The sequence below is a fragment of the Littorina saxatilis genome, linkage group LG10, assembly GCF_037325665.1.
Source record: "Littorina saxatilis isolate snail1 linkage group LG10, US_GU_Lsax_2.0, whole genome shotgun sequence".
NCBI lineage: Eukaryota > Metazoa > Mollusca > Gastropoda > Littorinimorpha > Littorinidae > Littorina > Littorina saxatilis.
The window spans coordinates 17,529,141-17,554,965 of NC_090254.1; the positions used below are offsets into that span (position 1 = coordinate 17,529,141).

The 25,825-nt window shown below is 39.5% G+C and overlaps 1 protein-coding gene across 14 annotated transcripts in view; it reads right to left on the reverse strand.

The window, feature by feature from the left end:
* Positions 1-11,904: 11,904 nt before the first annotated feature.
* Positions 11,905-25,825, reverse strand: part of LOC138978305 (multiple epidermal growth factor-like domains protein 6) — a 285,073-nt gene continuing 271,152 nt past the window's right edge. For 12 of the 14 annotated variants that reach the window (XM_070350998.1, XM_070350995.1, XM_070350994.1 and 9 more), the window contains 5 exons: positions 24,720-24,845; positions 23,821-23,955; positions 22,345-22,377; positions 18,230-18,258; positions 11,905-17,486 (listed from right to left, as the gene is read on the reverse strand). In XM_070350998.1, the coding sequence (XP_070207099.1) occupies positions 17,445-17,486; positions 18,230-18,258; positions 22,345-22,377; positions 23,821-23,955; positions 24,720-24,845 (365 nt within the window). In that variant the 3' untranslated portion in view covers positions 11,905-17,444. The remainder of the gene's footprint in view (positions 17,487-18,229; positions 18,259-22,344; positions 22,378-23,820; positions 23,956-24,719; positions 24,846-25,825) is intronic. The other 2 variants (XM_070350986.1, XM_070350988.1) reach the window with 2 other exon arrangements.

A 25,825-nucleotide genomic window follows, 5' to 3' on the forward strand; every position in this document is an offset into this window, starting at 1 on the left:
TAAGGCGAAATAACAACATTTAGTCAAGCTGTCGAACTCACAGAATGAAACTGAACGCACTGTTTTTTTCACCAAGACCACATACTCGTAGTTTCGTCAGTCCACCGCTCGTGGCAAAGGCAGTGAAATCGACAAGCCATGCAGAATAGTGCGGTAGTGGTCGCGCTGAGCAGGATAACACGCTTTTCTGTATGTCTATTCTTTTTAGCTTACTGAGTTTGTTTTTAATTCAAACATATCATATCTATATGTTTCTGGAATCAGGGACCGACAAGGAATAAGATGAAATTGTTTTTAAATCGATTTCGGACAATTAATTTTGATAATAATTGTCATATTTTTAATTTTCAGAGCTTGTTTGCAATCCAAATATAACATATGTATATGTTTTTGGAATCAGAAAATGACGAAGAATAAGATGACATTGTTTTTGGATCGTTTAATAAAAAAATAATTTTAATTACAAGTTTCCGATTTTTAATGACTAAACTCATTCATTAGTTTTAAAGCCACCAAGCTGAAATGCAATACCGAAGTCCGGCCTTCGTCAAAAATTGCTTGGCCAAAATTTCAATCAATTTGATTAAAAAATGAGGGTGTGACAGTGCCGCCTCAACTTTTACAAAAAGCCGGATATGACGTCATCAAAGACATTTATAAAAAAAAAGAAAAAAAAGTCCGGGGATATCATACCCAGAAACTCTCATGTCAAATTTCATAAAGATCGGTCCAGTAGTTTGGTCTGAATCGCTCTACACACACACACGCACAGACACACAGACACACACACACACACACACACACACACACACACACACACACACACACACACACACACACACACACACATACACCACGACCCTCGTCTCGATTCCCTTTCAATGTTAAAACATTTAGTCAAAACTTGACTAAATGTAACAAGTCGCGTAAGGCGAAAATACAACATTTAGTCAAGTAGCTGTCGAACTCACAGAATGAAACTGAACGCAATGCCATTTTTCAGCAAGACCGTATACTCGTAGCATCGTCAGTCCACCGCTCATGGCAAAGGCAGTGAAATTGACAAGAAGAGCGGGGTAGTAGTTGCGCTAAGAAGGATAGCACGCTTTTCTGTACCTCTCTTTGTTTTAACTTTCTGAGCGTGTTTTTAATCCAAACATATTATATCGATATGTTTTTGGAATCAGGAACCGACAAGGAATAAGATGAAAGTGTTTTTAAATTGATTTCGACAATTTAATTTTGATAATAATTTTTATATATTTAATTTTCAGAGCTTGTTTTTAATCTAAATATAACATATTTATATGTTTTTGGAATCAGAAAATGATGGAGAATAAGATGAACGTAAATTTGGATCGTTTTATAATTTTTTTTTTTTTTTACAATTTTCAGATTTTTAATGACCAAAGTCATTAATTAATTTTTAAGCCACCAAGCTGAAATGCAATACCGAAGTCCGGGCTTCGTCGAAGATTACTTGACCAAAATTTCAACCAATTTGGTTGAAAAATGAGAGCGTGACAATGCCGCCTCAACTTTCACGAAAAGCCGGATATGACGTCATAAAAGACGTTTATCAAAAAAATGAAAAAAACGTCTGGGGATATCATACCCAGGAACTCTCATGTCAAATTTCATAAAGATCGGTTTAATAGTTTAGTCTGAATCGCTCTACACACACACACAGACACACACACACACACACACACACGCACGCACGCACATACACCACGACCCTCGTCTCGATTCCCCCTCTACGTTAAAACATTTAGTCAAAACTTGACTAAATGTAAAAAGACAACAAAAAAAGACAAGACAAGACACAATCTTTATTATCGAGGGTAATAGATAAGCAAGAATATTGCTTTTTTACATCCAGCCCTCGCCCTGAGATAGGCTCAACAGGAAGAGAATACAAGCAAAGAACTATCAAAGCAAACTTAACACATTATATTATAATTATACAGATACTATTTTGAAAATAAATTGTCATACTGAATTAGTACAATAATTGTCTATGATAAAAAGTGTCAATTTTTAACATAACTAAATTTAAATCTGCATTGTATTACATTTTGTTTAACATGCACATACATTTGAAATGAATTGGTGAACCATTCATCACATGTTTAGTTGCATTATGTGTGACATATAATGTTTTTTGAAGCTGTATGTGTTTGTTTTATGTTTACTATGATATGACTTCTTTGACCAACCGGAACTGATTTACGGAATCATGTAACTTCACTGACCAATCAGGACTGATCTTGTACACCATGTGACTTATTTGACCAACCAGGACTGATTTAGTGCATCATGTGACTTCTTTGACCAACCAGGACTGATTTATTGAATCATGTGAATGCACTGACCAATCAGGACTGATTTAGTGCACCATGTGACTTATTTGACCAACGGGAACTGATTTAGCGAATCATTTGACTGCACTGACCAATCAGGACTCATCCTGTACACCATGTGCTAATTAGACCAACCAGGATTGATTTAGTGCATCATGTGTCTTCTTTGACCAACCGGAAGTGATTTAGCGAATCATATGACTGCACTGACCAATCAAGACTGATGTAGTGCACTATGTGACTTGTTTGATCAATCATGAATGATTTATCGCAGCACGTGACTTGTTTGACCAACCAAGACTGATTTAGTGCACCATGTGACTTATTTTCCCAACCAGGACTGATTTAGTGCATCATGTGACTTGTTTGACCAAGTAGGACCGATTCAGCGCACCATGTAACTTTTTCGACCAAGCGGAACTGATTTAGCGAATCATGTGACTGCACTGACCAATCAAGACTGATATTGTACACCATGTGCGTTTTTGACCAACCAGGACTGATTGAGTGCATCATGTGACTTCTTTGACCAACCGCAACTGATTTAGCGAATCATGTGACTGCACTGACCAATCAGGACTGATTTAGTGCACCATGTGACTTATTTGACCAACCGAAACTGATTTAGCGAATCATGAGACTGCACTGACCAATCAGGATCGATCTTGTACACCATGTGACTTATTTGACCAACCAGGATTGATTTAGTGCATCATGTGACTTCTTTGATAAACCGCAACTGATTTAGCGAATCATGTGACCGCACTGGCTAATCAGGACTGATTTAGTGCACCACGTGACTTGTCTGACCAACCAGGACTGATTTAGTGCACCACGTGACTTGTCTGACCAACCAGGACCGATTTAGCGCACAATGTGAACTCTTGGAACAAACGGGACTTAATTAGAAAATCATGTGACTGCACTGACCAATCATGAATGATTTATCGCAGCACGTGACTTATTTGACCAACCAGGACAGATTTAGTGCACCATGTGACTTATTTGACCAACCAGGACTGATTTAGTGCATCATGTGATTTGTTTGACCAACCAGGACCGATTTAGTGCACCATGTGACTTCTTTGACCAAGTGGAACTGATTTTTCGAATTATGTGACTGCACTGACCAATCAGGACTGATCTTGTACACCATGTGACTTATTTTACCAACCAGGACTGATTTAGTGCATCATGTGACTTCTTTGACCAACTGCAACTGATTTAGCGAATCATGTGACTGCACTGACCAATCAGGACTGATTTAGTGCATCATGTGACTTATTTGACCAACCAGGACTGATTTATTGAATCATGTGAATGCCCTGACCAATCAGGACTGATTTAGTGCACCATGTGACTTATTTGACCAACCGGAACTGATTTAGCGAATCATGTGACTGCACTGACCAATCAGGACAGATCCTGTACACCATGTGCCTTATCAGACCAACCAGGATTGATTTAGTGCATCATGTGACTTCTTTGACCAACCGGAACTGATTTAGCAAATCATGTGACTGCACTGACCAATCAGGACTGATTTAGTGCACCATGTGACTTATTTGACCAACCGGAACTGATTTAGCGAATCATGTGACTGCACTGACCAATCAGGACTGATCCTGTACACCATGTGCTTAGACCAAACAGGATTGATTTCGTGCATCATGTGTCTTCTTTGACCAACCGGAAGTGATTTAGCGAATCATATGACTGCACTGACCAATCAAGACTGATTTAGTGCACTATGTGACTTGTTTGACCAATCATGAATGATTTATCGCAGCACGTGACTTGTTTGACCAACCAGGACTGATTTAGTGCACCATGTGACTTATTTGCCCAACCAGGACTGATTTAGTGCATCATGTGACTTGTTTGACCAACTATAGGACCGATTCAGCGCACCATGTAACTTTTTCGACCAAGCGGAACTGATTTAGCGAATCATGTGACTGCACTGACCAATCAGGACTGATATTGTACACCATGTGCTTTTTTGACCAACCAGGACTGATTTAGTGCATCATGTGACTTCTTTGACCAACCGCAACTGATTTAGCGAATCATGTGACTGCACTGACCAATCAGGACTGATTTAGTGCACCATGAGACTTATTTGACCAACCGAAACTGATTTAGCGAATCATGTGACTGCACTGACCAATCAGGATTGATCTTGTGTACACCATGTGACTTTTTTGACCAACCAGGATTGATTTAGTGCATCATGTGACTTCTTTGATAAACCGCAACTGATTTAGCGAATCATGTGACCGCACTGGCTAATCAGGACTGATTTAGTGCACCACGTGACTTGTTTGACCAACCAGGACCGATTTAGCGCACAATGTAACCTCTTGGAACAAACGGGACTTAATTAGACAATCATGTGACTGCACTGACCAATCATGAATGATTTATCGCAGCACGTGACTTATTTGACCAACCAGGACTGATTTAGTGCACCATGTGACTTATTTGACCAACCAGGACTGATTTAGTGCACCACGTGACTTATTTGACCAACCATGACTGATTTAGTGCACCATGTGACTTATTTGACCAACCAGGACTGATTTAGTGCATCATGTGATTTGTTTGACCAACCAGGACCGATTTAGTGCACCATGTGACTTCTTTGACCAAGTGGAACTGATTTTTCGAATTATGTGACTGCACTGACCAATCAGGATCGACTGATCTTGTACACCATGTGACTTATTTTACCAACCAGGACTGATTTAGTGCATCATGTGACTTCTTTGACCAACTGCAACTGATTTAGCGAATCATGTGACTGCACTGACCAATCAGGACTGATTTAGTGCATCATGTGATTTGTTTGACCAACCAGGACCAATTTAGTGCACCATGTGACTTCTGTGACCAACTGGAACTGATTTAGCGAATCATGTGACTGCACTAACCAATCAGGACTGATCTTGTACACCATGTGACTTATTTGACCAACCAGGACTGATTTAGTGCATCATGTGACTTCTTTGACCAACCAGGACTGATTTATTGAATCATGTGAATGCACTGACCAATCAGGACTGATTTAGTGCACCATGTGACTTAATTGACCAACTGGAACTGATTTAGTGAATCATGTGACTGCACTGACCAATCAGGACTCATCCTGTACACCATGTGCTAATTAGACCAACCAGGATTGATTTAGTGCATCATGTGTCTTCTTTGACCAACCGGAAGTGATTTAGCGAATCATATGACTGCATTGACCAATCAAGACTGATTTAGTGCACTATGTGACTTGTTTGATCAATCATGAATGATTTATCGCAGCACGTGACTTGTTTGACCAACCAAGATTGATTTAGTGCACCATGTGACTTATTTGCCCAACCAGGACTGATTTAGTGCATCATGTGACTTGTTTGACCAACTAGGACCGATTCAGCGCACCATGTAACTTTTTCGACCAAGCGGAACTGATTTAACGAATCATGTGACTGCACTGACCAATCAAGACTGATATTGTACACCATGTGCTTTTTTTACCAACCAGGACTGATTGAGTGCATCATGTGACTTCTTTGACCAACCGCAACTGATTTAGCGAATCATGTGACTGCACTGACCAATCAGGACTGATTTAGTGCACCATGTGACTTATTTGACCAACCGAAACTGATTTAGCGAATCATGTGACTGCACTGACCAATCAGGATCGATCGTGTACACCATGTGACTTATTTGACCAACCAGGATTGATTTAGTGCATCATGTGACTTCTTTGATAAACCGCAACTGATTTAGCGAATCATGTGACCGCACTGGCTAATCAGGACTGATTTAGTGCACCACGTGACTTGTCTGACCAACCAGGACTGATTTAGTGCATCATGTGACTTGTTTGACCAACCAGGACCGATTTAGCGCACAATGTGAACTCTTGGAACAAACGGGACTTATTAGAAAATCATGTGACTGCACTGACCAATCATGAATGATTTATCGCAGCACGTGACTTATTTGACCAACCAGGACTGATTTAGTGCACCATGTGACTTATTTGACCAACCAGGACTGATTTAGTGCATCATGTGATTTGTTTGACCAACCAGGACCGATTTAGTGCACCATGTGACTTCTGTGACCAAGTGGAACTGATTTTTCGAATTATGTGACTGCACTGACCAATCAGGACTGATCTTGTACACCATGTGACTTATTTTACCAACCAGGACTGATTTAGTGCATCATGTGACTTCTTTCACCAACTGCAACTGATTTAGCGAATCATGTGACTGCACTGACCAATCAGGACTGATTTAGTGCATCATGTGACTTATTTGACCAACCAGGACTGATTTAATGCATCATGTGACTTCTTTGACCAACCAGGAATGATTTATTGAATCATGTGAATGCACTGACCAATCAGGACTGATTTAGTGCACCATGTGACTTATTTGACCAACCGGAACTGATTTAGCGAATCATGTGACTGCACTGACCAATCAGGACAGATCCTGTACACCATGTGCCTTATCAGACCAACCAGGATTGATTTAGTGCATCATGTGACTTCTTTGACCAACCGGAACTGATTTAGCAAATCATGTGACTGCACTGACCAATCAGGACTGATTTAGTGCACCATGTGACTTATTTGACCAACCGGAACTGATTTAGCGAATCATGTGACTGCACTGACCAATCAGGACTGATCCTGTACACCATGTGCTAATTAGACCAACCAGGATTGATTTCGTGCATCATGTGTCTTCTTTGACCAACCGGAAGTGATTTAGCGAATCATATGACTGCACTGACCAATCAAGACTGATTTAGTGCATTATGTGACTTGTTTGACCAATCATGAATGATTTATCGCAGCACGTGACTTGTTTGACCAACCAGGACTGATTTAGTGCACCATGTGACTTATTTGCCCAACCAGGACTGATTTAGTGCATCATGTGACTTGTTTGACCAACTATAGGACCGATTCAGCGCACCATGTAACTTTTTCGACCAAGCGGAACTGATTTAGCGAATCATGTGACTGCACTGACCAATCAGGACTGATATTGTACACCATGTGCTTTTTTTGACCAACCAGGACTGATTTAGTGCATCATGTGACTTCTTTGACCAACCGCAACTGATTTAGCGAATCATGTGACTGCACTGACCAATCAGGACTGATTTAGTGCACCATGAGACTTATTTGACCAACCGAAACTGATTTAGCGAATCATGTGACTGCACTGGCTAATCAGGACTGATTTAGTGCACCACGTGACTTGTCTGACCAATCATGAAAGATTTACCGCAACACGTGACTTGCTTGACCAACCAGGACTGATTTAGTGCATCATGTGACTTGTTTGACCAACCAGGACCGATTTAGCGCACAATGTGACCTCTTGGAACAAACGGGACTTAATTAGAAAATCATGTGACTGCACTGACCAATCATGAATGATTTATCGCAGCACGTGACTTATTTGACCAACCAGGACTGATTTAGTGCACCATGTGACTTATTTGACCAACCAGGACTGATTTAGTGCATCATGTGATTTGTTTGACCAACCAGGACCGATTTAGTGCACCATGTCACTTCTTTGACCAAGTGGAACTGATTTTTCGAATTATGTGACTGCACTGACCAATCAGGACTGATCCTGTACACCATGTGATTTGTTTGACCAACCAGGACCAATTTAGTGCACCATGTGACTTCTGTGACCAACCGGAACTGATTTAGCGAATCATGTGAATGCACTGACCAATCAGGACTGATCTTGTACACCATATTTGACTTATTTGACCAACCAGGACTGATTTAGTACATCATGTAACTTGTTTGACCAATCAGGACTGATTTAGTGCACCATGTGACTTCTTTGACCAACCGAAACTGATTCAGCGAATCATGTGATGCACTGACCAATCAAGACTGATCATGATTTAGTGCACTATGTGACTTATTTGACCAACCGGAACTGATTTACCGAATCATGTGACTGCACTGACCAATCAGGACTGATCTTGTACACCATGTGACTTATTTGATCAACCAGGATTAGGATTGATTTAGTGCATCTTGTGACTTCTTTGACCAACCGCAACTGATTTAGCGAATCATGTGACTGCACTGACCAATCGGGACTGATTCAGTGCACCATGTGACTTCAGTGTTTGACCAATCATGAAAGATTTATCGTAACACGACTTTTTGACCAACCAGGACTGATTTAGTGCATCATGTGACTTGTTTGACCAGCCAGAACCGATTTAGCGCACCATGTGACTTCTTAGTTTGACCAAGCGGAACTGATTTAGCGAATCATGTGACTGCACTGACCAATCAGGACTGATCTTGTACACCATGTGACTTATTTGACCAACCAGGACTGATTTAGTGCATCATATGACTTATTTGACCTACCAGGACTGATTTAACAGGAATTTTACGCCGCTTGGAACCTTTTTAGGTTATTTGCACCATGTGACTTATTTGACCAACCAGGACCGTTTTAGCGCACCACTGAAAACAAATTGGCAGTGAGTTCCATAGGACTGCACCCAAACAAAGAAGGCTTGATTTGAAAAGGTTAAAAAAATATTTAAATTAAAAAAAAAGTGCTGGTACTCTATGGGCCTGAATCATTTGGCACTGTTGTTTAGGATTACGTGGCACAACTGTTTTCAATCTCACCGTCAACTTGGCAGCTGCTGTACTATACTCCCATCTTCCGAGGAATTTGATACGATGACCTTATCAGTTTGTTTCCATTTAAAACATTTTACAACTGTAACATGCACATTCTTCTTTACCTGTTCACATAGTTTTGCATTATAAAGTGCTTCGTACAATAAAGGCTGTCCTTAATTCAGCCCGAAGTTGACTTCACGAAGACTTCTCGAAGTCATTTTGCGTAAAAATCAGTGCCAAAGCTTCGTGCAGCGAGTTTCCTGCAGTAGACTTTGCCCAATTAATGACAGGCTTAAGGGAAGCACTGTGTATTTCTATATTGTCATTTATTGTGTGCACAAGTATCATATAGACTATAATGATAAATAAGTGTTGTTGGTGAAACCATTAGTGGCATGTTCCCGGGTGTTACCCCGAGTATATCATTATGAGACACACAGCTGTATCCGTGTTTATAGGTGTAATCAGCCACCTGCACTTATGGCAGAACATGACCGAGGTCTTTAACGTGCCACAGTGGTGACACGGGGGTGGGACATGGATACCGTATCTGAGTCTGCACATAAAGTACTCGCGATCTCTGTGAAAGAGGGCGTGCTTGACCCAGACTTCGGACAGCAAGGCCAAGAAGTCCAGTCTTGCTGCCACGCCGGGTGTGATCCACGGTAGGCCTACAACCACTGGGGTGTTGCCTGCATGGTCAATGTGTACTTGCTTCAGCAATCAACATGTCATCTACAGTCATCATAATCCAATGTGTTCATCACAGAAGCGTGTATCAATGCCGGGTGCCGGTCGATTGGAGTACCCTGCTTCTTTGTACTGTATTAGTAAGCCTACTTTACACACACAATGAACTCACAAACATGTTTCCCCTGTGCGATGAATTTTATTTACATTTATAACATGGGTTCTTCCTTTAGTTTATCTGTAAACACTTATAATTGTGTTCTTTGTCGGTTTATTATTCAGCCATTGTAGATTAGTCCCTCTTTAGGGCGAAGGCCAGTTGTATAAAAGCAAATCACTGCTTACTCTATTACCCTCGTTGAATACGGAATTGTCATTGTCATTGTCATTGTCATTGTCATAACTATAGTAAGGCCAAAGAAGCAGGATACTTCAATAGAACGGCACATTAATACACGCTCCTGTGGTGTTCATGGTATTGAAATTACCTGGTTTATTTTACTGACCCGTGATGATGATGACGAGGAGGAGGAGGACAGTGATGATGAGGGGCGGGATAAGGTGAGGGTCTGGATGACGATGAGTGAAGATGAGCACCATCACTATCACTACTACCATAATTCAAACAACAACAACGACGACGACGATAGAAACAATAACAACAACAACAACAACAACAACAGACAGCAACAGGCAGATAGACAGGAAGACAGACAGACAGACGGATAGACAATTCCATCACAATGTACGGTCCACTCCTACAGTACTCACCGTCAGCAATGACCACAGGGTCGGCATACTGCCATTACTGGGCAGCAGCCGCCACAGGCTGAGAGGTCACCACTGACATCAGTCATCATGACTGCACGGTGGCTCTGTCTCTATTGATTTAGTCCAACTAGTTTAAACTGCTTCGCTTCTAAAACAAACACTAAAACAACATCCAACACATACTACTTCTGCGGTACAGGCACTCTGTAAAAGTACACTGTTATATAATTGTGCTTCCCGAATAACCATTACAATAGTAATCACCCTGTCGCTTTTCACATACTGTAAGTACAGAGGAACCCTCCTTTTAACACATGGCCTCCTCCTCCCCCCCCCCTCCCCCTCTACATCCGCGTTAGATGCCTTATTTCCCCAGATTTTCTGTTTTCAATATCTGTAAATTTACCTACATACTTTGGTTCTCTCCCTTTCAAAACCCGAATCCCCGGCGCGGCCGCCTGGTGGGTTAAGTGTGGAGATTTTTCCGATCTCCCAGGTCAACTTATGTGCAGACCTGCTAGTGGCTTATTCTCCTTCGTGTGTACACGCAAGCACAAGACCAATTAGTGCGCACGGAAAAGATCCTGTAATCCATGTCAGAGTTCGGTGGGTTATAGAAACACAAAAATACCCAGCATGCTTCCTCCGAAAGCGGCGTATGGCTGCCTTAATGGCGGGGTAAAAACGGTCGTACACGTAGAATTCCACTCGTGCAAAAACACGAGTGTACATGGGAGTTTCAGCCCACGAACGCAGAAGAAGAAGAAAAAAAAACCCGATTTTCTCAGATACTGGGGTGTGGTAAAAGAGGGGTTCCACTGAACTGTGACCTGTCTGAAAGCCGGTTATAGGTTTAGACCAGCTCTACCCAAACTAAGCGGAACAGCACTAAGGCATTGGGTAAAACAGTTACACAGTTATTCCTTCAGTCGTTACAGGTAGTTACGGTTGAGTGGTCATGGTCATCTCATGTTAACCGTGAAGAATAGACCAGTTAATCTATTTTGAGGACAGAAAGAGAGAGAAGAGAGAGAGAGAGAGAGAAAAGAGAGAGAGAGAGAAGAGAGAGACAGAGACAGAGAGACAGAGAGCGCGAGTTGGAGAGAGAGAGAGACAAAGAGAGAGATAGAGAAAAACAGAGAGAAAGAGAGAAAGAGAGAGTATAAACAAGAGAAAGACAGAGAAAGGGGGTGGGGCGAGTATTGAGTTTTGATGCCCTTTAAACGGAAGAAAGTCATTCCTGGAACAGAGAGAGTGAGGTTGAGCCTTTATATAATGTTTATGCCCTGGTAACCTTGTTTAGTCATCCAAGGCCAAAAGAGAAGAGTGCACACACACACACACACACACACACACACACACACACTTTTGCAGAGAACATTATTTTAGATTTGTTTATTTATCAAACAAAAGACTTTGTTTTTGTCAGCTTAATAATATATGGCTGGTAAAAAAAAAAATACACACACAAAATACAAAATACATGAAAACCACTGAATCTAGTTTTACACAAAAAAAACAGTAACCACATTAAGAGTCAACCTAAAATGAAAATAAAACAAGTTGCTGGCAGAGTTACAGTAACAAACAAAAAATAACCAAAAAAGGCATTTTAGCTGGCCTCATACATTCCTCTGTTTCACATCAAGACACTAGTTCACAGGGGTTGAAAAAAATAGATCAAAAAGACAGGTAGTGCTAAAAGTAGTATAATACGGTAAAATAAAGTTATGCATGGTAAAAGAAGGTTGTAGACAGGAAGAAAACAAAGAGGAAGAAAAATCTTTTCCACTGGTAGACTAAAATAACAGTAAATAAGTTGAGGAGATTTAAAGACAACCAAATTCAGAGTGAAAACTGACAATTAATTCCAGTTCAATTGCCCTCATTTGTATTAATAATTAAATGACATGTGTGTAAAACAGCTATAAATGTATTATTACATGTCGGTCAACAAATCTAACTCAACTTGAGAAAAGGTTTTCTGCTGTTTAAACATTCTAGGGGAAGACTGACCTTGCCTATAAGATCAGAAAAACATGGTTCAAATACATGTTCTAGTATTTGCAAATAATTTTGTGCTTCAGAAACTTCTCCTGCTTTAAACGTTTCAAAAAAGTTTTATTTCATGTCATCATATTGTCAGCAACAAAGATAAATGTGTCAGTGCAGATGTTCCTACGTCAGTTTTTAAACTGTACTCATTTGTTGATGGTTAAGCGCCAGCCAAGGGAACTTTCTTTCTTTCTTTATTTGGCGTTTAACGTCGTTTTCAACCACGAAGGTTATATCGCGACGAGGGAAAGGGGGGAGATGGGATAGGGGAAAGGGATAGAGACACTTGTTAAGTGTTTCTTGTTCACAAAAGCACTAATCAAAAAATTGCTCCAGGGGCTTGCAACGTAGTACAATATATGACCTTACTGGGAGAATGCAAGTTTCCAGTACAAAGGACTAAACATTTCTTACATACTGCTTGACTAAAATCTTTACAAACATTGACTATATTCTATACAAGAACCACTTAACAAGGGTTAAAGGAGAAACAGAATCCGTTAGTCGCCTCATACGAAAGGATGTGGAAAAGAAGACTTTTGGTAAGTGAAATAAAGGTGATGGATCCAGAGCCAAGGGAAAAGACAGGGAAAATAAGGTACACGTGTAATGAAGAAAGAAACGTGGACGTGATCACGAACAAGGTGAAGCTAATGGGGAAAAAGAATGACTTAAATTACATTCACATGGCCTGCACACTTTCATTCAAGACAGAAATATTCATCGTTTGCTTTGCCTATAAAAACACTCATTCTTTCTTTATTTGGTGTTTAACGTCGTTTTCAACCACGAAGGTTATATCGCGACGGGGAAAGGGGGGAGATGGGATAGAGCCACTTGTCAATTGTTTCTTGTTCACAAAAGCACTAATCAAAAATTTGCTCCAGGGGCTTGCAACGTAGTACAATGTATTACCTTACTGGGAGAATGCAAGTTTCCAGTACAAAGGACTTAACATTTCTTACATACTGCTTGACTAAAATCTTTACAAAAATTGACTACATTCTATACAAGAAACACTTAACAAGGGTAAAAAGAGAAACAGAATCCGTTAGTCGCCTCTTACGACATGCTGGGGAGCATCGGGTAAATTCTTCCCCCTAACCCGCGGGGGGTTATAAAAACAGTCAACACTTTGAAAATAAAGCTATTTCAACAACAAATGACAGACAGATAAACATTCTAGGAAAAAAATAAAAATAACCTGCATGTAAATTTACATGTATGATACATAAACCAACTTTTTTTTCACACAATGAAAAATAAGTGCATAATAATGTATAAAACGGGTCTGCAGTAAGCTTCTTAATCTGTCATGAGCTTTCAACAAATTATTTAGAAGCATAAGTTGGCTACCTTAAAATGTCACAGGTAGGTGGAATAACACTTAAGTAAAAACTTATTAAAAGAGTAACATAAAAATAACTTTTATTTTATTTTATATAATAATTTTTTATTTGTAGATAAAAAAAACAACAACAACAAACAAATAAAGCGTGATTACACAAAATACTCATAGCACACTCCATACATCACCTAAATATGCACCGTACTTAAAACTAGGTCAATTCAGCACTCATGAACTAAAACAAGCAGCTAACAATAACATATTAAATGGCAACTTGGGACAAGAAAAGCATAAACAAAACTGTGTACAACATTTTAATTTCCTAGAACACAACATTCCAAGGACACACAATATAACTGTCACATCGGCACATTATAAACACAAGCATACTCAGTTTTAACAAAAAGTCCACCTCAAAATATCAACAGAGTACATGGCTACCACATTCAAATGTAAAAATGCACATCGAGTTAACTGGAATCATACTTTACATAAATGATCATACCGCCTGCTTCTGACAAATCAGATGCTATCGTCCACACATATTGACTGACAATTAGAAACCTTCATTATCAAAAGCTGCAAATAAATACTGAGAAAGCAGCACATCATTATAATGACAAAGCAAATGCAGTATTACAGAATATAGATATAAGACAAAAGCGTAAATGCAATTGGAAAAATCCATGTTACAACACACAACACAAAATCTCCGCAGATTCTCAAAACCACATACAAAAATTCAAACAAAACAAAACAGAAACAATCAGACAACATTTAATCAAAAGACGCAATATAAGGACAAAACATAAAACACATGACAAAAAATGTCACAGAACAAAAATGCTCAGAAAATGTGTTTACACATCAACTCATCAAAATACAGGGACTAACAAAAAACAACAAAAAATACCTCGGGCCCTCTCCAACAGAAAATAGCTCAAACACAAAGAAGTCAGCAACAGTCAAAGGCTTTGAAGAAATAGGATGGGAGGCACAACATATGGAGTAAGAAGGTGTGAGGGGGGGGGGGGAGGAGAACATGGGGGAGGAGGAGGAAGTGTTTTATTATGATAAAGTAGGGATGTCATTTTGCGTCAGCAAAACGCCTTGACCAATTTCAAATCACACACAAAATTGCTTTCTTGCGGCTGAACTGCCAATTTTTCTACAATGGAGGGGGGAGGTGACTGTTATGGCAATTTGAGCCAATTTGCCGACGACAAAACCCGAACATCATCCCTGGAAAAGGTCCAGAAAAAGAGGTAGATGGGAAGAAAACTAAATGTAGAGCACACAAAACACTGAACATTCTAAACAAGCAAGATCAAACTGGCCTCTTTGGTTATAACTGTGGTGGACATTGTAAAAGACAGGTATAAAAACCAGCAACACAAAAAGACAAAAACAAATTACAATTAACCAACAAATACAAATGGACATTTTTGAAAACAGATAAAAAAAAAACCACTTTAACACAAAAACAAATAAAAAAATTAAAAAAAGTACAATCAATCAACAAACACAAACAACTACATGAGATAAAAATGTCAGAAACTGGAACAAAATCAACGCATAGTTTTACAATTTGAACTGTAAAATCTAGCTCCACTGACAGAGAGTGCATTACTTTAAGCCAATACCTGCTATACTGATGAATTGAGTAAAAAGAACATTTAGTCGTGAATATTTTTCCATTTTAACATCGATATAATCACATCAAGTCAGACCCAAAGTGTTATGCAACCATTTCATCACTTGAAGTAACAAAGCTGTTGGAAAAGCTAGTTAAGAAAGGAGCTGGGATTCCTTGTCAAATCTCAGTATCACACCTCAGGGCAATAAACAAAATAAGCAGTGGTGTTATATATACAAAATGAAATCACTTCACAGGGTTTGATATTAAAGAATTATCCCCAACACATTTTGCTCATATACACTCGACGTTCTTTGCTCTAACACAAATCTGTGCGTAAGACAACGAAAGTACGAACTGTGCACTTAGCCGTGGAAGCAAATCATTGTATTTGTTTGATGATAAACCTTTTTACGATAATGAACTCTTTTCACACACTGACAGAAATCTTGCAGAACTTTACCCTTTCTTTTGCACTGTTCTCGTACTGAGACAGACAGACCAAGTAAGCTCAAGGTATCACAACTGCCAATATTTCTTTAATTTCATGCACAGACAAAACTACAATTAATGAACAAAATTGGTAAGGGGATGGGGGGGAGGGAGAGAGAAGGAGAACCCCCATTATCCCTGCCCAGAGAAAAGAAACCTAGCTTACCTGTAATCTGAAAGTCATATTTTAAAAGTTGACTGCTTTTCCATCCAAATGTTTTCTTTCTAAAATGTTCTTTTTCCAAATTTTGTTTTAGACACAACTTTATTTTACTTATTTTTCCTGAAAATGTCTCGCAAAAATATTTCTTCTGAAAAATGTTTTTCCTTACTGCATTGTAATGTCTCAGCCTCACAACAACCAATGTATTAATGTAGCTAGCACTCAGACTCATTCCTTTGCTTCAAAACAACACAAACAAACATATAGCTACTAAACAATCAACAGTAACAACACATAGCAAAGTATAGTCATTCTAATCATTGTTTATCTCTTAAAACATAAGCTACATAAACAAAGTTTATCATTTGGTTTACTAACTTTTCCCGTATGTAACCAAGCAGTAAATTGCAACTGTTTTACAAAAATCAACGAAACATTGAAACCTCAATTCCAACAACAATTTGTTTTTTTCAAATTATGCAACAATTAAAATCTTGATCGAAAAGATTACTTCTGTCCCAAAAACGTTTCTGCTAGTTCATGTAGTTGCATCCAACAAACTTTTAATCTGTCCATAAACATTAATATCATCACAGCTCTATACAGTCATCAACGCGTCAACCAAGCATTATTCCTTTTGCGATACGTTGACACAAGACACTGGAACAAGTCACATGACAACTTTCAATAACATGAACATAAATTCTGTTCACACCAGAAACCGAGGAACAACATGAACATAAAATCTGTTCACACCAGAAACCGAGGTCTTTTTTATTGCTAGATGGCAGTATAAAAACTCTTGCAGAGCGTGAAGAAATCATGCTGGTTGACTTTCTCCTTTTCCTCCCTCTGGAGCCATCTTTCATGGACGTTTTTAAAGTCAAAGCACACACCAAACTTGCAGTTTTGAAAATGCACAAAGTACACAAAGTGTCAAGACCACTGTGCCACAACTCCATAAAACAGAAGCAAAATGTCATGACTTCTGTTCTCATCTCATCAAACAAATTCATGTCCCTGTTTTCTGCGAGGACGTTAAACTCAAATTTTCGTTTGTTCATGACTTCTGTCTCTTGTCCAGATTGTATGGGATCCCTGAAAGCTCATCTGTATGTAGCACACTCTGTGGTTTGAGATCCTGATAGCTCAGCTGGTAGAATGTCTTTAGAGTCCCCCATGGCTCAGTGAGAAGACCCCTGGGTTCACGGTTGCTCAACTGTAGTTCACAGCCCAAGGAATATCTCCTCTTCGGGTTCCGGTAGGGACTGAAAATATGAATGAGAGTTAAAAAAAAGAAAAAAGTTTCACTATAGATTTACTTGGAGAGATAGACAAGGTAAAACATGATACAAACACACACGCACTAACACACACATACACACACATATTAACAGACACACATACACCAACACACACTCACCCACACACACATAATTCATATACACAGAGACACACACACAGCTGACTACAATTGGTAATTGCAACCACCACAAGCAATCGTAACAGATTCTTTGTGACTCATCCTCTCAGTCCCACAGACAACCCCCTTCAGTCCCACAGACAACCCCCTTCAGTCCCACAGACAACCCCCTTCAGTCCCACAGACAACCCCCTTCAGTCCCACAGACAACCCCCTTCAGTCCCACAGACAACCCCCTTCAGCCCCTTACTTTTCCCCTCACCAGACCCATCCCCATGCTCTATCAACATCATAAGGTTACCTCATCAATTATGAGGAAAGAAAAACAACAACATTATTTTCCCATTGAAAACAGTAAAAAGAATACATAAACAACAAAACACAAATTTGGAGAAAAAGTCGACTTTAAAAAATGGTCTGCCTCCGAAATAGCTTTGCAACGCTATTAACGCAGATGTTTTCTTTTGAAAACGTGTGTCTTGCTTTCTTGTGTTTATTTGATCTAAATGACTAATATCATGATTGGGTAAAATTAGAACTCCACAAAACATGGTTGTTTTCATGCAGTTCCGTGAAGATTTTACTTACTATATGTCTCTCTTGCTGATGTTTACCTTCTGAGAACAAAATAGTCAACAAAAAAGTGAGAAACAAAACAACAACAAAAACAAAAGACAAAAAGAATTAAATTGATCACAGAATAGTTTAAATCAACAACATTTGTTTTTATTTTCTTTAAGTTTTAGCTTTTTTCCCAATTTGTTTTAACCTTTATGCATACACTTCAGGTTTGTGTTCTATCAAAATAAACTTTCATAAGAAATCAGTTTACTGCAATTTGTCTAATATTTCACAAAATGTATATTCACAGCCATAATTCTTGGTAGAATAATTCCAGACGGAAGTCTTCATATCAGGTAGAATTTAACAATCATATTAATATATAATATTATTAAATATAGTCTCTTTGTGAAATGTTAATACTGAAAAGTACTGATCTCTTCAGATCTGTGTCTTCATAATCTTGTGCACTAGATGTAATAAAAAAAACTATTGGAAAAAATACTGGTGCTATTGATCTTTTGTTAGTACATGTACATTATTGTCAGAGACTTGCACTGTCTAAAACTGTTAATACTAGGGGGAATAGCTCAGCTTATTTCTACCAAAAGCTGGGTCTAAAACATTTTCTTTCTTGGAAGTATAGCTGTTACAGGATGACAAAATGAACTCGCCATGCATACAGCTTTGCTTCATTAATATCTCTGGTTTAGTCTATGAACTGCGTATGCATTGCATGTGTTAATGATAACAAAGAAAAGCAAACAAAACAATAACAAAAACAGACCAAACAAACAGCAACAACAATGAGTATATCAAACAGAAAACAAGACTATACCAACAGACCTTTCTTTATTTGGTGTTTAACGTCGTTTTCAACCACGAAGGTTATATCGCGACGGGGAAAGGGGGGGAGATGGGATAGAGCCACTTGTTAATTGTTTCTTGTTCACAAAAGCACTAATCAAAAAATTGCTCCATGGGCTTGCAACATAGTACAATATATTACCTTACTGGGAGAATGCAAGTTTCCAGTACAAAGGACTTAACATTTCTTACATACTGCTTGACTAAAATCTTTACAAAAATTGACTATATTCTATACAAGAAACACTTAACAAGGGTAAAAGGAGAAACAGAATCTGTTAGTCGCCTCTTACGTACGACATGCTGGGGAGCATCCGGTAAATTCTTCCCCCTAACCCGCGGGGGGTACCAACCAACAGACCTAAAACCAGGCAGGCTACTACTAGAAGTACATGTATAGTCCACATAGCTTACATTTCCTGTATTTCTTTGTTTTACATCTCTTGTACAGATCAGAACTTTAAGGGGAGTTAGGGCAGGGGGAGTAGATGGAGGATGGAAGGCCAAGAGGAGTGAGATAGGAAAGACTTTACTTTGCTTACACTTAGAGCACAAAAGCTACATTTGATTGCTGTCTAAATGTGAGTAAAACAGGCCAAGAAGATGCAGATCAGCAAAAAATATACACATTAAACACACTCAGACAAAACACTTAAACAGACAGACACACATGCCCATGCACGCATATGCAAGTGCACACACACACACACACACACACACACACACACACACACACACACACATCCCACCCATTTCACACACACTGTGACAAATACACACACACACACATCCCACCCATTTCACACACACTGTGACAAATACACACACACACCAGTGACAAAGCATCCCAAATACCTCCAATGATAAACCAACAAGCAGGTGTTCTTATGGATTTAAAATTAGTATGGACTATATTTCATCAGAATCATTTCAAGGAATACATGTAGTCTTATAATATTTTGTAGGTAATGACTGATACAAGTGATATTTTAGTTCCCTAGAAGAACTTAAGAAACATGACAGGATCTCAGGTACAATATATTAGGATAAAGCGATTGCATGAGCGTTTCAAGACAAGACCAAGACCAGCAACACTGCTGTGCTGCATTTCCATTGAGCTATCGAAAGGAAGCTGCCCTTGCATCAAACCAAACTGCTTTAATTGTGTGTAAAAGTTATGTGCATGCCTATAATTCCCAAGAAAATCAGCTCTCACAACCAGCTTAAAAAATTTTTTTTTTTTAAAAATCCAAACTTTCTGAGGGGTGGGTTTTGTTTTGGTACTTTCCTTTTTATATTTAGTCAAGTTTTGACTAAATATTTTAACATCGAGGGGGAATCGAGACGATGGTCGTGGTGTATGTGTCTGTGTGTGTGTGTGTCTGTCTGTCTGTGTGTGTGTGTGTGTAGAGCGATTCAGACTAAACTACTGGACCGATCTTTATGAAATTTGACATGAGAGTTCCTGGGTATAAAATCCCCGAACGTTTTTTTCATTTTTTTGATAAATGTCTTTGATGACGTCATATCCGGCTTTTCGTGAAAGTTGAGGCGGCACTGTCACGCCCTCATTTTTCAACCAAATTGGTTGAAATTTTGGTCAAGTAATCTTCGACGAAGCCCGGACTTTGGTATTGCATTTCAGCTTGGTGGCTTAAAAATTAATTAATGACTTTGGTCATTAAAAATCTGAAAATTGTAAAAAAAAATAAAAATTTATAAAACGATCCAAATTTACGTTTATCTTATTCTTCATCATTTGCTGATTCCAAAAACATATAAATATGTTATATTCGGATTAAAAACAAGCTCTGAAAATTAAATATATAAAAATTATTATCAAAATTAAATTGTCCAAATCAATTTAAAAACACTTTCATCTTATTCCTTGTCGGTTCCTGATTCCAAAAACATATAGATATGATATGTTTGGATTAAAAACACGCTCAGAAAGTTAAAACAAAGAGAGGTACAGAAAAGCGTGCTATCCTTCTTAGCGCAACTACTACCCCGCTCTTCTTGTCAATTTCACTGCCTTTGCCATGAGCGGTGGACTGACGATGCTACGAGTATACGGTCTTGCTGAAAAATGGCATTGCGTTCAGTTTCATTCTGTGAGTTCGACAGCTACTTGACTAAATATTGTATTTTCGCCTTACGCGACTTGTTTTTGTTTGTTAATGTTTTTTTATTTGTATTTCATTTTTGTTTGGTTGGTTGTTAGTTGTTTGCAACAGGGCAACCCAATTGTGCGATCCAGCATCCAGTGACTTAAAGGCATACTAACGCACTCCCGTGTTTACAAAGTGTAGTTTGCCCACAATCGATGTCAAACGCACCATAAGACCATATAATGACGATACGTCACCATGCGCGGACCATAATACATGCATTACAGCTTGTTCTAGCCTCTGAAAAAGTGAGGATGTCAACAAAGCCGCGGTGTTCTCTCCCTTGCATCAACGTTACATGTGTTGCCAAATCTATAAATAGGACGATCCAGATCAAAATGAAAATTCAAATATCTCAACATTTAAGGGGTCCTAGACCACAATATTTTGCAGGGAACTTAATTTAGTCTGTCTCCAGCTGTTGGTAAAGCAATTAGCGTGTATAGTCATCGAGTACATATGGCTTTAAACCATTAGTGAGCATTTGGAAGCTGCAAAGTCTTTATGAAAGACTTGCGGTCAAAGCAATATAATTATTTGCAACATGCTTTTCATATCTACCACTTCTGCTTGAATATGATATAGACGAATTCCGGAAATAACTCTGTCAGGTTTGTCTGGGTTGTGAGAGAGTGACTACCCTTGCTTTTAGTGAGACAAACAATCCAAGGGCGAGTAACTAGCCAGGGGTGTGTCTGAAAGACGTGGACAAGGAGCACCTGTGGATTGTTTGACTCACTAAAAGCAAGGGTACTGACTCTCTCACAACACATATAAACCCGACAGAGTTAGTTCTGAACATTGTCTACTACAGCCACCTTTGTTGAGACCCTTCATACTATTACTCTAAGATTAAAGGCATAAGCACTGACTTGAACCAGAACACCGTGCAGCGTTATTTGCTTGCGGAAGAGAAGCTGCGCAACTTTCAATGCAAATAAAGTGGAAGTCCCCTTCAAGACCTTGCATTTTTCAGATTTTCTGTCCAAAAAAAATCTGTAAATTCATTACCATTATAAAACTGCCTCCTTTTGGCCTAACTTTGCAGGATTTGTGTGCGTCTTAAATGGGGAGTTCCACTGTACCTTACTCAAGCAGGAATACCTTTCTCAATATTAAATATCTCGTTGGTATCCCCTTCAAGACAAAGAGAGACTTCTCAGCAACTTTTAAAATATTCTCTACACACCACTCTTGCATTTAACGTTTCACACTCTGCCAAGTGTATAGAGAATATTTTTGTCAACATTTTCAGTCAAATTAACATGTATGAGGAGAAGGGGGAAGTAGCAAAGATTGGGGGAAAAAACAATGAGGTTTATACTTTAAATGTGCTCTTCAATATTTGTTTTTTAAATATAAGAGTTTAAAAATACTCAGCAGATATACAGGTATATTCTATACATTGTATTCAATAAGAAAGTTGTCCTCAAAAAAGAAGGCACATATATTACACCTCATACAAGGGCAAGCACACTAGGTGACCGGGCTCTACACATTTGTGACCCTCCACCACGAAATGAGTCGCATGTCACCTTGCGCGGTTCTGCGCTAGGCTTGATATAAGTCCGGAGAGTGTCTGGTAACAGTGTGAGGGTCACCTTAGTCACATGCTTATAACTCAACCTTTTTTTGCTCTTTTCTAAAACGGTTTTCACCACTGGATAGAGCATAAAAAACTCTTTAGGAAAATGTAAAAATATGAAAATCATGCAAAGGTGGCATGCGACTCATTTCGTGGTGGAGGGTCACATTTGTTAACAAGAAAGGTTAGTTATCAGAAATACTACCGAGGAACCGTCCTTGTTTTTTATTCTTTCCTTTGAAAATGTTAGCAGTCTATTTGTTTTGGATTTGAAAAGAAATGAGATAAAGCGAGGCAAGTACCACCAATTTTTTCTCCATCTATAGGTGTTTCTTTCCATTACATTTAACTACAGGAGCAAACCAAGCTGCCCAGTACAGCTAGGGTAGAGAGGTGAGGCGTACAGTCTACTCACTCTGTGAGAATAAAAAGCGAGGCATGTGCCACCAGTCTTTTTCCATCTATACGTTTTTTCCTCCAGTGGATTCTACTACAGTAGCAAACCAAGCTGCCCAGTACAGCTAGGGTAGCACTAATTTCTTCTCCATCTATAGGTGTTTTTCCTCCAGTCGATTTGACTACAGTAGCAAACCAAGCTGCCCAGTACAGCTAGGGAAGCACTAATTTCTTCTCCATCTATAGGTGTTTTTCCTCCAGTTGATTTCACTACAGTAGCAAACCAAGCTGCCGAGTACAGCTAGGGTAGCACTAATTTCTTCTCCATCTATAGGTGTTTTTCCTCCAGTCGATTTCACTACAGTAGCAAACCAAGCTGCCCAGTACAGCTAGGGTAGCACTAATTTTTACTCCATCTATAGGTGTTTTTCCTTCAGTCGATTTCACTACAGTAGCAAACCAAGCTGCCCAGTACAGCTAGGGTAGCACTAATTTCTACTCCAATCTATAGGTGTTTTTCCTTCAGTCGATTTCACTACAGTAGCAAACCAAGCTGCCCAGTACAGGGTAGAGAGACGAGGGGTACGGGTACTACTCACTCTGTGCTGTCTGACAGCGGGCACCGACCCAGCCCTCCGGGCACTGGCAGGACCCAGACTGCGGGTCACACACTCCCTTGTTATCACAGTCGCAGAAATATTCACAGTCTGGGCCGTAGCGGCCCTCTGGGCAGGCTGCAAGCACAAGTAATCATTCAATTCAATTCAATTCAATTCAATAAAACTTTATTATCTGAATGCAACATACAGACATTTTTCTTTTGGCTCGTGTACAAAATAACATCACATAAAAACACACTCTCAGAACATAATTATAGACATCATGGTGGTCATTAGGAGAATAGACTTACAGAGAGACCCACACTGACACAAATGTAACCGAGTGCCTGAAGAACAACAATCACCTTTTGAGGCAAAGCCAGTAAAACAGGTTTGCGATTTTAGAGCTAATTTCTTAGCCCTACAAAACCTGCTAAGGTTACGCAAAGGTCCCCAAGAGCATACAAGGGGACAGCAGCAGCCAGATCCCATCACACACACAACTCTACAATTGACAGGTGTCTAACCGGCGACTGACGTACAAGAAACAACGAGCTACTATATAAAGCCCATGCTCAAGCCGTCAAGGCCGGCAGACAACTATGCAGAGTCTGCTGTGAAGGAGGACGCAGAAGTCTCCCTGTCACACAAATGTGTGAGAGAGACTGAGAGAGAGAGAGAGAGAGAGAGAGAGAGAGAGAGAGAGAGAGAGAGAGAGAGAGAGAGAGAGAGAGAGAGAGAGAGAGAGAGAGAAAGAGGTCCACACATCTTTGAATTGTATTCAGCTGTACGGGTATATATCCACCCACATGCGCGCATCTGATCTTCCTGAACTTGTGGATAACAAGAGAACAAGAAAGTTACTTAACCATACAAAGATAACAAGGGAGATAACTGACCATCCATGCACTTGGACCCTGTGTAGCCGGGCTGACACAGACACTCCCCACTGACAGGGTCACAGCCTGCTTCCCCGCAGTCACACTCCTGTCGGCAGTTCTGTCCGAACCGCCCTTTGGTACATGCTGAAACATACAGTATCATTCACATTTGAGCTTTTGCTGAGAAATTGATGCAGCACATTCTGATACAGTGAAACACCCTTTTAAGACCTCCAAAAATGTGAAAAAATTGGGTCTTAAAGGTCCTTGTCTGCATTTGTATACCGAAATCGCCATTTGACCCTTAAAATGCAGAGTCTATTATCTACAATTATCAACAATACACCCCCTTTCGATCAGGAAAGACGAAGCCAGTGTAGCCGTTTGAAAATTCATTGTAGTATTCCAGCGTAGTACTCATAGTAGGATATCCTTATTTGGAAAATGCCAAGCACAAAACTCCTCTCAAATCCCGTGCATTTCGTGCGTTTAAAAAAAAGCTTGGACAGCGCTCCAGTGTTGCTGCACTTGTTTGGGCGTGGCTATAAGCATAGTGACATGAATTTGATTGGTCAGTATTTTTAGGCAAAGCACATGTTCTCAGCAAACAGAAAACAAAATATTGGAAGAGCGAGTCACGCTACCCAAAAATAAAATCTTTTTTTACATATTTTTTTATTTTTTAAAACTTTTTTCCCCATGGTTCATTCATCATTTGACATAATTTTGTATCGAAATTTAACCATAAGATTATTGGAAAAAAGCATGGCGGGGATGTAGCTCAGTCGGTAGCGCGCTGGATTTGTATCCAGTTGGCCGCTGTCAGCGTGAGTTCGTCCCCACGTTCGGCGAGAGATTTATTTCTCAGAGTCAACTTTGTGTGCAGACTCTCCTCGGTGTCCGAACACCCCCGTGTGTACACGCAAGCACAAGACCAAGTGCGCACGAAAAAGATCCTGTAATCCATGTCAGAGTTCGGTGGGTTATAGAAACACGAAAATACCCAGCATGCTTCCTCCGAAAACGGCGTATGGCTGCCTAAATGGCGGGGTAAAAAACGGTCATACACGTAAAATTCCACTCGTGCAAAAAACACGAGTGTACGTGGGAGTTTCAGCCCACGA